This window comes from Salmo salar, chromosome ssa03, assembly GCF_905237065.1.
Source record: "Salmo salar chromosome ssa03, Ssal_v3.1, whole genome shotgun sequence".
In the NCBI taxonomy this organism is placed as follows: Eukaryota; Metazoa; Chordata; class Actinopteri; order Salmoniformes; family Salmonidae; genus Salmo; species Salmo salar.
In genome coordinates, this window is record NC_059444.1 from 12,341,911 (window position 1) to 12,360,137 (window position 18,227).

The window sequence follows — 18,227 nt, forward strand, 5'->3', positions numbered from 1 at the left end:
GTTTGCCATGGGGCGGAGAGAACATTTAGCAGTTTTAAAGCTAATTTCCTGCAATTCTACACAGTTTTCCATTTCTTATGTGTGTTTCTACGATACAAGGAGTCAAGGCCTGACTGAGTTCTGCGTGTTGAGTATGGCTGTTCTATGGTACAAAATACTACTGGTACTATACATTTCTAATTAAAATTATAGTATCATAATAAATCCCTGAATGATCATGTACATCAAAACATAAAAAATATGTGGCTAGAAAATATGGACATAACTGTGGACAATTTAGAAAAGGATTAAGTAACACTATTTGAATCCAGAAAACACAAGTTGGTTTGAAAGAGCTTCATTAACAAGTCTGTGATAGCAACACAGCTTTCATTCAAAATGTTCAATGGTACTTTGCTTGTGTAAATAATGTCTTATGAAAGCTCTTTTTCTAATACTCCAATTCAAAGAACTACCGTATTGATTGGTCAAAGAAGGCAAATGTGTATCCTGGGCTACTGAGGATCTCTTTACACTCAGAACCTACACACACATTCAGCCAATAGCAAAGAGCAATGATCAAGGTTGAAGATGTGCCATTGTTTGCTGTTGCTGTTGGCAAGCTGATATCCATGCCATGTCTGTGGACCCGATGACACCATCATCCTAACAACAACTGGCAGCTGCCTACAGGTAGTCCTAGAGGAACTGAGCAAAACAATCCAGGACTTTATAAGAGTCTTAAAGCTGGGGAAGATACCAGATTGACAAAGTGTATCTCGATGTATGGAAAACAATTTAATATGTAAGAATTTACACCATATTTTAATTTCACCTATCTAGTCATTTCAGATCAGTGCTAGAGGTGGAACCAGACTGACACTTCACAGTAATATTTTATCTAATAATATACAGTGTGTTTCATAAGAACTCAGCCCCTTTTGACCTGAAATAGCTGTGCAGCGATGCTTCCCATCCAACCTGACAGAGCTTGAGATGATCTCAAATCAAATCAAATTTTACCTGTCACATGCGCAGAATACAGTGAAACCAACAATGCCATTTTAAGAAAAAAATACCTAAAAATAATTGTTTAAAAAAAATTAAAGAAGAAATAAAAGTAACAAATAATTAAAGAGCAGCAGTAAAATAACAATAGTGAGGCTATATACAGGGGGTACCGGCACAGAGTCAATGTGCGGGAACAACAGTTATTTGAGGTAATTGAGGTAATATGTACATGTAGGTAGAGTTATTAAAGTGACTATGCATAGATAATAAACAGAGAAGAAGCAGCGTAAAAGAGAGGGGGGCAATGCAAATAGTCTGGGTAGCCATTTGATTAGATGTTCAGTAGTCTTATAGCTTGGGGGTAGAAGCTGTTTAGACGCCTCTTAGACCTAGACTTTGGCGCTCCAGTACCACTTGCCGTGTGGTAGCAGAGAGAACAGTCTATGACTAGGGTGGCTGGAGTCTTTCACAATTTTAGGGCCTTCCTCTGACAACGCCTGGTATAGAGGTCCTGGATGGCAGGAAGCTTGGCCCCAGTGATGTACTGGGCAGTACGCTCTACCCTCTGTAGTGCCTTGTGGTCGGAGGCCGAGCAGTTGCCATACCAGGCAGTGATGCAACCAGTCAGGATGCTCTCGATGGTGCAGCTGTAGAACCTTTTGAGGATCTGAGGACCCATGCCAAATCTTTTCAGTCTCCTGAGGGGGAATAGGTTTTGTTGTGCCCTCTTCACGACTGTCTTGGTGTGCTTGGACCATGTAAGTTTGTTGGTGATGTGGACACCAAGGAACTTGAAGCTCTCAACCTGCTCCACTACAGCCCTGTCGATGAGAATGGGGCGTGCTTGGTCCTCTTTTTCCTGTAGTCCACATTCATCTCCTTTGTCTTGATCACGTTGTAAGAGAGAGGTTGTTGTCCTGGCACCACACGGCCAGGTCTCTGACCTCCTCCCTATAGGATGTCTTGTTGTATTCGATGATCAGGCCTAGCCGTGATGTTTCATCAGCAAATTTAATGATGGTGTTGGAGTTGTGCCTGGCCATGCAGTCATGAGTGAACAGGGAGTACAGGAGGGCACTGAGCACGCACCCCTGAGTGGCCCCTGTGTTGAGGATCAGCGTGGTGGATGTGTTGTTACCTACCCTTACCACCTGGGGGTGGCCCGTCAGGAAGTCCAGGATCCAGTTGCAGAGGGAGGTGTTTAGTCCCAGGGTCCTTAGCTTAGTGATGAGCTTTGAGGGCACTATGGTGTTGAACTCTGAGCTGTAGTCAATGAATAATAGCCTTCTCACATAGGTGTTCCTTTTGTCCAGGTGTGAAAGCACAGTATGGAGTGCAATAGAGATTGCATCATCTGCGGATCTGTTGGGGCGGTATGCAAATTGAGTGGGTCTAGGGTTTCTGGCATAATGGTGTTGATGTGAGCCATGACCAGCCTTTCAAAGCACTTCATGGCTACAGACGTGAGTGCTACGGGTCGTTAGTTATTTAGGCAGGTTACCTTAGTGTTCTTGGGCACAGGGACTATGGTGGTCTGCCTGAAACATTTTGGTATTACAGACTCAGACAGGGAGAGGTTGAAAATGTCAGTGAAGACACTTGCCAGTTGGTCAGCGCATGCATGGATTACACGTCCTGGTAGTCTGTCTAGCCCTGTGGCCTTGTGAATGTTGACCTGTTTAAAGTGCTTATACCAGAGTTAAATAAATGTAAAATTATTATAACTATTTTACTAAATACTCACATGGGCTACTGTGAGCGTGATCACAGTCATCCGGAACAGCTGATGCTCTCATGCATGTTTCAGTGTTACTTGCCTCAAAGCAAGCATAGAAGTAATTTAGCTTGTCTGGTAGGCTTGTGTCACTGGGCAGCTCGCAGATGTGCTTCTCTTTGTAGTCTGTAATAGTTTGCAAGCCCTGCCACGTTCGACGAGCATCGGAGCCGGTGTAGTACGATTCAATCTTAGTCCTGTATTGATGCTTTGCCTGTTTGATGGTTCGTCGGAGGGCATAGTGGGATTTCTTATAAGCTTCCGGGTTAGAGTCCCGTTCCTTGAAAGCTGCAGCATTACCCTTTATGCTCAGTGTGGATGTTGCCTGTAATCCATGGCTTCTGGTTGGGGTATGTACGTACGGTCACTGTGGGGACGACGTCATCGATGCCCTTATTGATGAAGCCAGTGACTGATGTGGTGTACTGATGTGGTGTACTTTGCTAGTACAGACATATTCCAGTCTGTACTAGCAAAACAGTCCTGTAGCTTAGCATCTGCTTCATCTGACCACTTTCTTATTGACCGAGTCACTGGTGCTTCCTGCTTTAGTTTTTGTTTGTAAGCAGGAATCAGGAGGATAGAATTATGGTCAGATTTGCCAAATGGAGGGCGAGGGTGTGTGTGGAGTAAAGGTGGTCTAGAGTTTTTGGTTGCACATTTAACATGCTGATAGAAATGAGGTAAAACGGATTTAGGTTTTCCTGCATTAAAGTCCCCGGCCACTAGGAGCGCCGCCTCTGGGTGAGCGTTTTCCTGTTTACTTATGGCCGTATACAGCTCAATGAGTGCGGTCTTATTGCCAGCATCGGTTTGTGGTGCCAACATCTGCAGAGAAGAATGGGAGAAACTCCCCAAATACAGGTGTGCCAAGCTTGTAGCATCATACCTAAGAAGACTTGAGGCTGTAATCGCTGCCAAAGATGCTTCAACAAAGTACTGAGTAAAGGGGCTGAATACTTATAATATTTAATACATTTACAAAAATGTCTAAAAACCTGTTTTTGCGGCTTTGTCATTATGGGGTATTGTGTGTAGATTGATGAGGGGAAAAAAACCAATTTAATCAATTTTAGAATAAGGGTGTAACGTAACAAAATGTGGAAAAAGTCAAGGGGTCTGAATACTTTCTGAATGCAGTGTATATATTAGAATATGAATATCATACAGTGGACACCTAAGCCTACAGGCCTATCCATACAGTGCCCTGATACATTTAGTGCTCAAATCTCTGACAGCTGAACCGTGAGGTGGACAATTATTGTTTTAGGAAAATAGCCACAAAAAAAAAAGAAAAAAAATTTGCTATAAAGTTTTGCATACACATAGAAACACAAGGAATAGTGTTTTTGTCATTTGTTATAGGCTGTTAAGGACACTTAAATGTGTCTCATTGGGCCAATATCCCTCGTCTATTGATGTCACTGGCTGAACCAGGTTGGATCTGAATGCATATGGATGTCCATAAAATGTATTGGAAACTCTGAAATGGCATATTGTTTAATGAAGATTTTAGAAAAGCCACATGAAAATCTGTTGCCAATTGGATGGAAACCTTGCCATAGACACCCGAAAGACTCTGGCAAGTGCACTAGTCCAGTGTCACTTTGATTATGCTGCACGTCATAGTTCACCAGCAGCCCCTAACATCTAAAGAATAAGCTACCAGCCAAACAAGCTTGTAAGAATTGTACTTAAACTCCCCCCTCATACTCATCTGGAAGTTGAGCATTTTTTGGTCTCTATCTCTGTAACGTGTCTGTATCTATGTCATTGTATAGCGGTGGAAAAAGTACCCAATTGTCATACTTGAGTAAAAGTAATGATACCTTTACAGAAAAATACTCAGCAAAATACTACTTGAGTAAAAGTCTAAAAGTATTTGGTTTTAAATATACTTATGTATCAAAAGTAAATGTAACTGCTAAAATGTACTTACAGTGCCTTTGGAAATTAATCAGACCGCTTGACTTTTTCCACATTTTGTTAGGTTAAAGCCTTATTCCTAAATGTATTCAATTGTTTTTTTCCCTCATCAATCTACACATAGTACCTTATAATTGGGAGCGTCACTGCACAGCTCTTTTCAGGTCTCTCCAGATACAGTTGAAGTCGGAAGTTTACATACACTTAGGTTGGAGTCATTAAAACTCGGTTTTCAACCACTCCACAAATTTCTTGTTAACAAACTATAGTTTTGGCAAGTTGGTTAGGACATCTACTTTGCACATCACACAAGTAATTTTTCCAACAATTGTTTACAGACAGATTATTTCACTTATAATTCAATGTATGACAATTCCAGTGGGTCAGAAGTTTACATACACTAAGTTGACTGTGCCTTTAAACAGCTTGGACAATTACGGAAAATTATGTCATGGGTTTAGGAGCTTCTGATAGGCTAATTGACATCATTTCAGTCAATTGGAGGTGTACCTGTGGATGTATTTCAATGCCTACTTTCAAACTCAGTGCCTCTTTGCTTGACATCATGGAAAAATACAAATAAATCAGCCAAGACCTCAGAAAAAATTGTATCTATATTCACAGTAAAACGAGTCCTATATCGACATAACCATGAAGGCCACTCAGCAAGGAAGAAGCCACTGCTCCAAAACCGCCATAAAAAAAGCCAAACCACGGTTTGCAACTGCACATGGGGACAAAGTTCGTATTTTTTGGAGAAATGTCCTCTGGTCTGATGAAACAAAAATATAACTGTTCGGCCATAGTGACCATCGTTATGTTTGGAGGAAAATGTGGGAGGCTTGCAAGCCGAAGAATACCATCCCAACCATGAAGCACGGGGGTGGCAGCATCATGTTGTGGGGGTGTTTTGCTGCAGGAGGGACTGGTGCACTTCACAAAATAGACAGCATCATGAGGTAGGAAAATGATGTGGATATATTGAAGCAACATCTCAAGACATCAGTCAGGAAGTTAAAGCTTGGTCGCAAATGGGTCTTCCAAATGGACAACGACCCCAAGCATACTTCCAAAGTTGTGGCAAAATGGCTTAAGGACAACAAAGTAAAGGTATTGGAGTGGCCATCACAAAGCCCTGACCTCAATCCTATAGAAAATGTGTGGGCAGAACTGAAAAAGCGTGTACAAGCAAGAAGGCCTACAAACCTGACTCAGTTACACCAGCACTGTCAGGAGGAATGGGCCAAAATTCACCCAACTTATTGTGGGAAGCTTGTGGAAGGCTACCCGAAACATTTTACCCAAGTTAAACTATTTAAAGGCAATGCTACCAAATACTAATTGGGTGTATGTAAACTTCTGACCCACTGGGAATGTGATGAAAGAAATAAAAGCTTAAATAAATCATTCTCTCTACTTTTATTCTGACATTTAACATTCTTAAAATAAAATTGTGATCCTAACTGACCTAAAACAGGGAATTTTAACTTGGATTAAATGTCAGGAACTGCAAAAAACTGTGTTTAAATGTATTTGGCTATGGTGTATATAAACTTCCGACTTCAACTGTATGTTCGATTGGGTTCAAGTCCAGGCTCTGGCTGGGCCACTTAAGGACATTGAGACTTGTCCTGAAGCCACTCCTGCGTTGTCTTGGCAGTTTGCTTAGGGTCGTTGTCCTGTTGGAAGGTGAACCTTGAGCGCTCTGGAGCAGGTTTTCACCAAGGATCTCTCAGTACTTTGCTCCGTTCATCTTGGCCTCAATCCTGACTAGTATCCCTGCCGCTGAAAAACATTCACACAGCATGAGGCTGCCATCACCATTCTTCACCGTTGGGATGGTGCCAGGTTTCCTCCAGTTGTGATGATTGGCATTCAGGTCAAAGAGTTCAATCTTGGTTTCATCAGACCAGAGAATCTTGTTTCTCATGGTCAGAGTCCTTTAGTTTCCTTTTGGGCTTTGGTCACCTCCCTGACCAAGGCCCTTCTCCCCCAATTGATCAGTTTGTCCGGGAGGCCAGCTCTAGGAAGAGTCTTGGTGGTTCCAAACTTCTTCCATTTAAGAATGATGGAGGCCACTGTGTTCTTGGGGACCTTCAATGCTGCAGAAATGTTTTGGTACCCTTCACCAGATCTGTGCCTCAACACAATCCTGTCTTGGAGCTCTACGGTCAATTCCTTTGACCTCATGACTTGTTTTTTTGCTCTGACATGCACCGTCTACTGTGGGACCTTATATAGACAGGTGTGTGCCTTTCCAAATTATGTCTAATCAATTGAATTTACCACAGATGGACTCCAATCAAGTTGTAGAAACATTTCAAGGATGATCAATGGAAACAGGATGCACCTGAGCTCAATTTTGTGTCTCATAGCAAAGGGTCTGAATACTATGTTTTTTATTTTAATTTTTTATTAGCAAACATTTCTAAGAACCTTTTTTTTCATTTTGTCATTATGGGGTATTGTGAGTAGATTGCTGAGGAAATATTTTTATTTAATCATTTTAGAATAAGGTTGTAACGTAACAAAATGTGGAAAAAGTAAAGGGGTCTGAATATTTTCCAAAGGCACAGTAAGTATCAAAAGTAAAGGTATAAATCATTTCAAATTCCTTATATTAAGCAAGCCAGACGGCACCATCTTGTTTTTTAAATTTACGGATAGCTAGTGGCACACTCCAACACTCAGACATAATTTACAAACGAAGCATTTGTGTTTAGTGAATCCGCCTGATCAGGTAGTAGGGATGACCAGGAATGTTCTCTTGATAAGTGTTTGAATTGGACCATTTTCCTGTCATGCTAAGCATTCAAAATGTAACGAGTACTTTTGGTTGTCAGGGAAACAGTATGGAGTAAAAAGTACATTATTTTCTTTAGGAATGTGGTGAAGTAAAAGTTGTCAAAAATACAAATAGTAAAGTACTATAGCATGCATCCACCCAAAAAAATACTTTAGTACTTTAAAGTATTTTTACTTAAGTACTTTACACCACTGTAATTGTATATGTATTTATGTAAAAAGAAAATAGGGACTACAACAGAAATAAGTCCCTGACTTTATCAATTAATCAAACAATCAATCCAAACTGTGCACCAGCCAATTGATGAACGGAAAGAGATGTCACGAGACATTAAGTTTGACATTGAGATTGTCAAGCGAAGCCTTCAATTCTGGGTAAGCATACAAGGTAGGGTGGGATGTATTTTGTCAAGATTGAGTCTGTTTTGAAAACGCAAACCATGATATTGAAGTGCCCAAAGTCAGTATGCTTTGTTAATTGGTTGTGTGGTGCATTGGCACAGAAAGCTGTTTATAGCCAACGACTGTCATGCGTGCATACATTCTACATACGTGGTGCCAGGAATCAAACCCACTGTCCCGGCAACACCATGCTCTACCAACTGAGCTACAGGGGACCACAGTTACGCCCATTACACAACAACCCAACCCACTACTAATTGTAAGTCACTTTGGATAAGGGACTCAAATGTAAGCCAAGCTGCCAGATTTTTTTAGTATTGTACTTTCTAGCACTGTTCCAGCAAATATGGTAGATACATAACCAGGCCAACAGTATTTTTTGGCTGATGTGTCTTACTGTAACCCAGTATTGAACAAGCCACACCCCCATACACAACTCCTAGCCAGTTGTGTGAACTCCCCTAAACTAATTAAATTGTCAGCAGTGTGAAAGTAACTCTTAATACTGCAGAAAGCTTTATTTGTATGGGACTAGGCAAAGTTCCTGTAGTTCTACACATGTGCGCAAAAGAGTGATAACAATGAGGGTAATTTCTCACTACCAAATGCATGTGCAGTCTGAGTGGGATGCTAGCAAAATGCAGTGGACTTCAAAGCAGGATTGCAATTGATGCACTGTGAATAATGGGTCACATTCAATAGCAAAGTTTCCCCTTAGACTCCTTTGAGATCAGTGGCCAATACAACTATCAATATGGCCACTAGATGGGAGGCTTACACCATATTTGAGTGGTAGAATGTTGCCAGCAGTATTCTGAAATAGCTTCTGGAACCATGGCCTGAAATTGTTACTAAAATATGATCAGTTTTAGAATTTAAGTTTGTATTTGGGTGACATTGACTGGGAAAAGAGGTGCACAGAAAAGGCAGTGTGTAGGGAGAAATTGTGCCTTCTGGGTTACAGTACAAGTGTTATTCACACCTGGCTAAAACATTTCTTAACACACCTACATGTCCTAACATGCAGTTAAGGAAAACAATGAAAACAATATTGCGCAGTTGTCAGTTTGTTACTTTATTAGGAAAACATGACTGCTTCTGGTGGGCATCAGCACCATTAACTGAAGGATGAGACGGGTCATGCATCCTGAAAAAGACAGATGAATGTTAAGTCCACTGTTCAATTAAAGGCTTAAAATGTTTGGTCAGCTATGGAGAATGGTCCAAATGACTTACATTTAGTTAGCGGCCGGGTAAGAACCTCCTGCGGACTGGGCCGGGTAAGAACCATGGAACCCCTCGTTAGACTCTAATGGCACAATGGGCTTCCAATAGTGTTCAAATGACTCTGGGAATTCAGGTCTGGAGGGTTTACCAGAAGGCTTGGCTGCAGGTTTCTGGGGGTAGGATGGTTTGGAACCAGCATAATATATTGGCCATGAGCCGTAATGGGTAGGCATTTGTTGGCCTGAGGGGTTTGGCTGCTGAAGGCTAGAGATACCCTCTGAATTAACAGGAAGAGAGCCACCCAGTTCCTTGACTGGTCTTGGAGGCTGAGGCGTTCCATGCGGATGCTCTTGAGGACTCAGTTGGTCAAGTGTGCTATGCATCTGCATTGCAGATTCAGACAGGTGGTTGTGGTCTGGTTGCGTCAGAGGCTTGGATGCGTAGAACATGTCAGGGTCATACCACATTGGAGGTCTGAAAGGATAATGTGGCCACTTTGAAGGTTGGCGTTTTAAGGGCTTGTTGAGGTCACTAGATAGCGATTGCGGTTCTGATGGTTTACTTGGGTCACTGGCAGGTCGCTCAAGATCCAAGGGCTTGTTAGAATAAACAGGTGCTTGGCCATGTGGCTGTACTGGACCTTGTGGGTTGTAGGGCAGAGGATATGCATGCCTAAGCCATTGTGGGTTATGGGGCAGAATTGGTCTTTGCTGTGCCGTAGGTTTGTTGGAGTCACTGGCAGGTGCTTCAAAATATGGGGTCATTGGCTGCTTTGGGCTGTAGGGCTGAAAATGTGACTGTTTTTGATGTTGGGGTTCTGAGGGCATGTTGGCATCACTAGGTGCTTGGGCATACGAAGTCAAGGAGGCTGAAAACCTCATTCCATGTTGACTCCAATAGTCATGGAAACCAGTCAAGGACACTATAGTGGGGGCAACGGTCTGAACCGTTGTAGGTTGTGGGGTTGTAGTGGCTTGGGTAGGTCCAGAAAATGATGCATAATTGAACAAGTCAGATGAATGTTTGATAGGGTAAGCGGGAATGATAACACCATCCTTGGATGTTACAGGGCCAAAATGGTTGTGGTGGTGTTGATGGAAAGATATGGGCATGGGGCAGCAGGTCAAGAAACCAGTAGGGCAGATTGTGGGACAATAGCCAGAATTTGGTGGATAAGAGTCACCTGGCTGAGGTAAAGTAGGAGCCACAGTTGGAGGTGCTTTAGTAGTTCTAGGATGACTAGGTTGTTGAGAAGCAGGTGTCCATGTATGGACTACAAGTGGAGTTTGTTCTGGTGTTTGAGTTGCAGGCCTAAGCAGGATTGTAATTGGCTTAGCTGGCTCAGGGTAGAACTGTTGGTAGTGATGAGGGTAGTAGGGATGCAGGGGAGCTTTTGGCTTTTCAGTAGCAGGGGGAAGCATGGCAGGTGTAGGCTTTGGAGTCACAGGAGGATGCGTCACAGGCTTGGCTGGTTGAGGGTTCAAGGAATCCCAAGGAATTTGGGGGTATTTAGGGGGAGAGCCAGTTACAGGCTTGGGATGTGGTGGATAGAGAGGATGTGGGTAGTAAGGATGCTGCACATGGCCCTGAGGAGCTTTGGTAGCAGGAGTAGACACTTGAGGGGGAGGAGTTACAGGCTTAGCAGGCAGAGGGTAGAATGAAAAGTAAAACTGAGGGTTCCCAGGAGGCAGAGTATCAGGTTTTGGGTAGTAAGGATGTAGTGGAGCTGTTGGCTTTTCAGTAGCAGGGGGAAGCATGGCAGGTGTAGGCTTTGGTGTCACAGGCTTGGCTGGTTGAGGGTAAAAAAACTCCCAAGGAATTTGGGGGTCTTTAAGGGGAGAGACAGTTACAGGCTTGGGATGTCGGTAGTAAGGATGCAGCACATGGCCCTGAGGAACTTTGATAGCAGGGGGAGGAGTTGCAGGCAGAGGGTAGAATGAAAAGTAATACTGAGGGTTCACAGGAGGATGCGTAGCAGGTTCTGTGTGGTAAGGATGCAGTGGAGCTGTTGGCTTTTCAGTAGCAGGCTTTTGAGTGACAGGAGGATGAGTAACAGGCTTGGCTGGCTGAGGGGCATAAGGATATTGGTAGTAAGGATAGTACACCTTGCCATTTGGAGCATCTGTTGCAGGGGGAAGTGTGGCAGGCATACGAGTTACTGGCTCAGCTGGCTGAGGGTAGAATGAATCTGAATACCAAGGAGGCTGGGGGTCTTTAGGTGGAGAGCTAGTAACAGGCTTGGCTGGCTGAGGGTAGAAGGAAAAGTAATAATGAGGGTTCCCAGGAGGCAGAGTAGCAGGTTTTGGCTTCTCAGCAGGCTTTGTGTAGTAAGGATGCAGTGGAGCCTGGGGTTTAGGGGGTGGAGTAGGCCGATGAGGAAACATTGGCCTTGGTTGAAGCGCAATGGTGGGAGGAAGAGGAAACACAGGGTTTTGGGGGTAATTGGGGTGAGGGAAAGACTGGTCAACAGAACTAGGACAGGACAATTTAACCTCCCCTTCTCCAGCAAGTTCAAGGGTGAACATCCCATCCTGCAATAAAGAGATGAACATTTGAGTCAAATCATTGATTCCCATCCATGTCCTTCAAAACCAGCAAGGACAATATTTACACAAACCTTACAATTCAGGTAGCCATACCTTAGTTTCCACACAGGGTTCATAATGAGCAGAAATGATCACAGCTTCTAGATGAGCTACCACACTGTAGCCACACTGCTGCGAAACTCTCATCAATGGCTGCCAGTGTCCATTGACTAGAAGAGGGGAATGGAGTAGAACTTAAAGCATACAGTTAAAATGTACTTAACCAACTTGAGCTTGTGTTCCTCTTGAGAGAATGCACAAGGATTGAGACTTGTGGAAATTACTTACACTTAACCCTGAGATCCTTGGCAGAGGTGCCACCTTCCATTTTCACCACCATGCCCTCAGGGTAGCAGGAAACAGTAGGAGCGTTGGGTTTAGAGGGCTTTTTGGCAGGGCAGGACATTTTAAGTGGCAACCCCAACCAACGCAAAGGCAGAACATAATTACCATCCTGCAAGATAACATTTAAAGTTACTCATCTTGAATAAGTGTTAATTCAAATTAAATCAGAAACAATATAAATGATTTCCAACCTCCAGTGTGACATAACAGCCATTATAGATTGCAATGAAAAGCCAATCCTGGCGAGTGGCTATGATGGAATGACCACAGCTTGTGGGCAACTGTGACAAAGGCAGGGGAGACTGATTTCCTGCAAAAAATTGTAACAGCAAGAGAAAGTAAATGTGTTAACCAGTCACAACAAATTGCATCTAACTTGTACAGCTTTCAAATGACTCAATATCAAGTACCAGAATAAACAGCTGGATACTTGCCTCGGTCCACAAAAAAGAGAGACCCTGGTGTAGAGCCTGTGTCATGGAACTTCAGTTTCATGGAGTCCCCAACACATTCAACACTTGGCTCCATCTGCAAAAGACTTTCCACCACTGGACTACTTGGGCTAGCTTTGCCATAAACTTGTCCTCCCAGCTGCTTAGACTCCCAAGCTTTAAAGTAGAAGACAACTAAGGTATTTAACTACACCAATGGTAGGCCATTCTAAGCCTAGGTTGTAGGGCAATGCTACTAAAGCCATTCATGGGACTTAATCCCTAACAGCATTGTTTAAACCAAACACTTCCATTTACACTGGAAGGTGCAACTAATTGTTGGTAATTAAGTCACTGATAAATAGAAACAAAATTAGCATAATAAAAAGCAAGTTAGAGATCATACATACCCATGTCAGACTGGTAGTCAGCATCATCATCCAGTGAACCATTGGATGATCTGACTCTGGAGACAGTAGGTTCATCAGTAGAAAAACTCGCATTTCTTGGTTTGACATTACGTCCAAGTATAAGCCTTCCAAGTCGCACAGCACCTGTAGACTGCTCCTCTTTACCATTGTTAAGATCCCCCTTAAAATGGGGTCCCAGGACAATGGAGGATTTTGACGAGCTTGTTTGTGCTAATGCAGTGCACTGACCAAAGGAGTTCAATACTACCACAACTAGCCCTAAACATATTAAAGCGAGACGGCCTCCTTTTGCGTTCCATGCCATCGGACTAAAATCGCGTTTCACAAACACACCAGACCAACACATCAGTGTGCTGAAAGAGTTTCCTTCACTCACTGTGGCCAGAGGCTGAATATGATTACCGACCAATTAGACTTCAGACCTCCCACTCACAGGTGTCTCTAATCAAATGACCCACGTCACCTTCAGGAGGGTGCGACATTCAGAACGACGCAGACAGAAATGTCTTGTTCTGAGCTGACATGATTCCCTATTCTACATGAGAGGCATATGTCTATTCTACATTACAGCCTACATTTCTATCTGAACATTGCGTCCAAGTTGAACGCAACTGTGAGGATATGCAGCTGTGATCAATTAGTGGTATTTGGTTGATTGACGTGTACGCTTAGAATATTTTCCATCTATAATGGTTGATTGACGTGTACGCTTAGAATATTTTCCATCTATAATGGTTGATTGACGTGTACGCTTAGAATATTTTCCATCTATAATGGTTGATTGACGTGTACGCTTATAATATTTTCCATCTATAACCAGGTTTCCATCCACAGGAGGATGGTGGCACATGAAAACTAGGCTCATGGTAATGGCTAGAGCTGAATCAGTGGAATGGTATTAAATACATCAAACACATGGTTTCCATTTGCGCCGTTCCGGCCGTTATTATGAGCCGTTCTCCCCTCGGCAGCCTCCTGGGTTTCCAGCCAACCTTTTTATGCGAGTAAGGTACATGTCGGATAAAAAATGTCACTACACACATATGGAAAAAATAATATATTGACATATATTTTAACCTGTATGTACATGTGTTTACATATATGTAAATGACCGATATCTAAATAGCAGATGAGGCTGGTGGGAGAGCCATAGGAGGACGGGCTCATTGTAATGACTGGAATGCAATTCATGGAAAGGTATCAAACACATCAAACATATGGAAACCACACGTTTGAGTCAGTTCCATTCATTTAATTCCAACCATTACTTTGAGCCAGTCGTCCTATAGGTCCCCCAACCAGCCTCCACTGCTAAATCTATGTTTAAGCCTTATATGTACACAAAAATATATGGACATATAACAAAATTTGCTGTTTTCATATATTTCTACATATATGTTTATATATTTAAATATATGGTGTGGAAATACACTTTGATAGCATTCTGTGGTAGCTAGTAAAATATATTCCAAAATACAAAAAAAATATAAATGCAACATGTAAAGTGTTGGTCCCATTTTTCATGAGCTGAAATAAAAGATCCCAGAAATGTTCCACACGCACAAAAAGCTTATTTCTCTAAAATGTTGTGCACAAATTTGTTTACATCCCTTTTAGTGAGCATTTCTCCTTTGCCAAGATAATCCATCCACCTGACAGGTCTGGCATATCAAGAAGCTGATTAAACAGCATGATCATTATACTTTAAAAAAATATATTTTTTTTTTTTACCTTTACTTAACTAGTCAAGTCAGTTAAGAACAAATTCTTATTTACAATGACGACCTACACTGGCCAAACCCTAACCAGGACGACGCTGGGCCAATTGTGCGCCACCCTATGGGACTTCCGATCACGGCTGGTTGTGATACAGACCGGGATCGAAACAGGGTCTGTAGTGACGCCTCTAGCACTGTGATGCAATGCCTTAGACCGCCGCGCCACTCGGGAGCCCCTTACACAGGTGCTCCTTGTGCTGGGGACAATAAAAGGCCACTCTAAAATGTTCCATTTTGTCACACAGCACAATGTCACAGATGTCTCAAGTTTTGAGGGAGGGTGCCATTGGCATGCTAACTGTAGGAATGTCCACCAGAGCTGTTGCCAGATAATTGAATGTTCATTTCTCTACCATAAGCTGCCTCCAACGTGGTTTTAGACAATTTGGCAGTAGGTCCAACCGGCCTCACAACTGCATACCACGTGTAACCACGCCAGCCCAGGACATCGACATCCGGCTTCTTCACTTGCGGAATTATCTGAGACCAGCCACCCGGACAGCTGATGAAACTGTGGGTTTGCACAACCAAAGAGTTTCTGCACCAACTGTCTGAACCGTCTCAGGGAAGCTTATCTGTGTGCTCGTCGTCCACACCAGCGTCTTGACCTGACTGCAGTTCGGCACCGTGACCAACTTCAGCGGGCAAATGCTCACCTTTGATGGCCACTAGCATGCTGGAGAAGTGTGTTCTTCAGAGGAATCTTGGTTTCAAATGTACCAGAAAGATGGCATTGAAAGGGGCGAGCAGTTTGTGGATGTCACAGAATGCCCCATGTTGGCAGTGGGGTTATGGTATGGGCAGGCATAAACTACGGACAACGAACACAATTGCATTTTATCGTTCCAGTTCCCGACAATATCCAGCAACTTTGCACAGCCATTGAAGTAGAGTGGGACAACATTTACACAGGCCACAATCAACAGCCCGATCAACTCTGTGAAGGAGATGTGTTGTGCTGCATGATGCAAATGGTGGTCACAACAGATACTGACTGGTTTTCTGAACCACGCCCCTACCTTTTTTTAAGGTATCGGTGACCAACAGATGCATTTGTATTCCAGTCATGTGAAATCCATAGATTAGTGCCTTATGAATTTATTTCAATTGACTGATTTCCTTATATGAACTGTAACTCAGTAAAATCTTTGAAATTGTTGCATGTTGGGTTTATATTTTTGTTCAGAGGTATATTTCATAAATGTTAAATGTAGCTTTTTACCTTACATACTGTAGCTAGGCTACATATAAATTCAATGCATAAAACTAAAACATTCAGCACTAAATCACAATGGCATGCTGTGCTATACTATCAAAATATTAAATTAATGACTCAAGACTGACAACTAACAGAACGATTTCAATAATCTTTCTTTCTTTTTTAGCAAATAACTTGGTCCATTGTTCAGTTGTGGAAGGGGAGTCACCGGAAGGTCGCATCTGAAGGGCAAAACAATGTACAAATTACCTCTGTGCACTTAACACCTGTATGTGAAATGAAAAATGTCTTTATAGATCAAATTGATATTTACAGATTCCTTCACATCAAGTGTCAATTTTCAGACTCACAAGTTGACTGTTAACCTGTGGATAATACGGAGGTAGAGAAAACATTCCCAACAAATGAAGAATTAGGGGTTAATGTTCATTTAAATCTAATTGATATGTACAGTGCAGATTCCTTCACTTCCAGTGTCCATTGCTGACTCACACGTTGACAATAAAAAGGCTCTGCACGATCAATGCGACATCTGAAGTTACCGTACAGCATTTAGTGCGATGCAGCCTCCGCAGACGTCAGCGCTGTTGTGAAGGAAGTTGTCAAGGAAGTGAGTTTGTGTTTATACAGGACGTTCTGACCCCACCTACCGTCAACCAATCATGTCAACGCTGAGCTATGCGGTGCACTCCACATTGTACCAAAATTTGAGTCGCACGGCGATGCGGTATACCACACCTTTCATACGAATCCTCCGACCACATTTTCAGTGGATAATGCAGACGAGTAACAGGCTTGGGGGGCAGAGGGTAGAAGGAAAAGTAATACTGAGGGTTCCCAGGAGGCAGAGTAGCAGATTATAGGTAGTAAGGATGCCGTGGAGCTGTTGGCTTTTCAATAACAAGGTAAAGGATGGCAGGAGTAGGCTTCTGAGTCACAGGATGATGAATAGCGGGCTTGGCTGGTTGAGGGTCATAAGGGTAGAAGGGATCTCGATACCAAGGAGGCTGAAGGTCTTTCTAACCCGAGCCAGTTACAGGCTTAGCTGGCTGAGGGTCATAATGATATTGGTAGTGACAATGCAGTGGAGCCTGGGGGTTTGGGGGCATAGAGTAGGCAGCAACCTTTCACACACAAACCAGACCACCACATCAGTGTGCCGCAAAGGTTATTTCACTCATTGTCACCAGAGGCTGAAGATGATTACCAACCAGACTTCAGATCTTCCATTCACAGGTGTCTCTAATCAAACAGCCTGGTCTCATAGTTTATACGTAAAGTAGTAAACGTAAATCCAAGACACTCCAAATGACATGTTATGTTTGGTATGTCTACATACGACAGAAGGTTACTTCATGCAAAAACGTAAGAAAACATTGGTCAGGGTGGAAGTATAACACGAACGTCTAGCAACCCAAAGGTTGCTTGTTCGAATCCTAATGGGTGGACTTTTTCAAATTAATGCATACCATACATAACATCAAACTAATTGGAGTGTACCATATTTAAATGTACTGTGTTACATCTACCCGAGTCCAGGTTAAATCAAATGGCCAGTGTCACATTCAAATGAGTTCAATACTATCACAACCAGCCCTAAACATGTTAAAGATAGATGCTGTCCCTTTTGTGTTCCATGCCATCAGAATAAAATTGTGTTTCACAAACACACCTTTCCAGCTGTGCATGATGACATAGTGCACATTTTTCCACAACATATCGTGTGATTCCAAGTTTACTTCAATATGGCGATTATTATATCAATATTTGTGCATTGATGCGGTTTCACCGCCATTTCCTGCATATAGAATTTTACCGACCCAAAAGTTCCCACCTTGTCTAGCGTATTTTGTTTTGTCGCCATTGGAAAAGTTTACAGACAAATTTGCTGTTTCCATCATGTCGGATATTTTTTTATCCGACATGTACTTTACTTGCATAAAAAGGTTGGATGGAAACCTGGTTATGGAGTCTCATCTCTGTAAGACTCTTTTTAAAACGACATCAAATCTTGTTCCTCTCTGTTTCCCCAGATCATGTAGTGTGTGAGGAGGAATTCAAGTATGCCATGTTGGCCCTGAACTGCATCTGTCCAGCAACCTCCTCCCTCATAACCCTACTGGTCCACACTTCACAGGGCCGGTAAGTTACACAACCACCCTGCACCCTCATATCTAGTCGACTCTTCAATGGTCTACACTCCATAGGATCTGCAAAGTACAGTAGGCAACCCACCTACCACTAAGTCTCTACCCACCAACCCACCAAGTCTCTACCCACCAACCCCACCCCCTACCCCCAAGTTTCTACCCAC

General features: G+C 42.8%; 1 protein-coding gene across 1 annotated transcript; it reads right to left on the bottom strand.

Annotated features, from left to right (window-relative positions):
• Positions 1 to 8,933: 8,933 nt before the first annotated feature.
• Positions 8,934 to 13,278, bottom strand: LOC106598794 (proline-rich extensin-like protein EPR1). Its single transcript, XM_014189799.2, has 7 exons — positions 12,896 to 13,278; positions 12,489 to 12,662; positions 12,246 to 12,364; positions 11,998 to 12,163; positions 11,764 to 11,879; positions 9,134 to 11,655; positions 8,934 to 9,044 (listed from the first exon to the last, which is right to left on the bottom strand). Exons 1-6 carry the CDS (start codon positions 13,260 to 13,262, stop codon positions 9,136 to 9,138), a joined length of 3,462 nt encoding a protein of 1,153 aa, XP_014045274.1. The 5' UTR covers positions 13,263 to 13,278; the 3' UTR covers positions 8,934 to 9,044; positions 9,134 to 9,135.
• Positions 13,279 to 18,227: the final 4,949 nt, after the last annotated feature.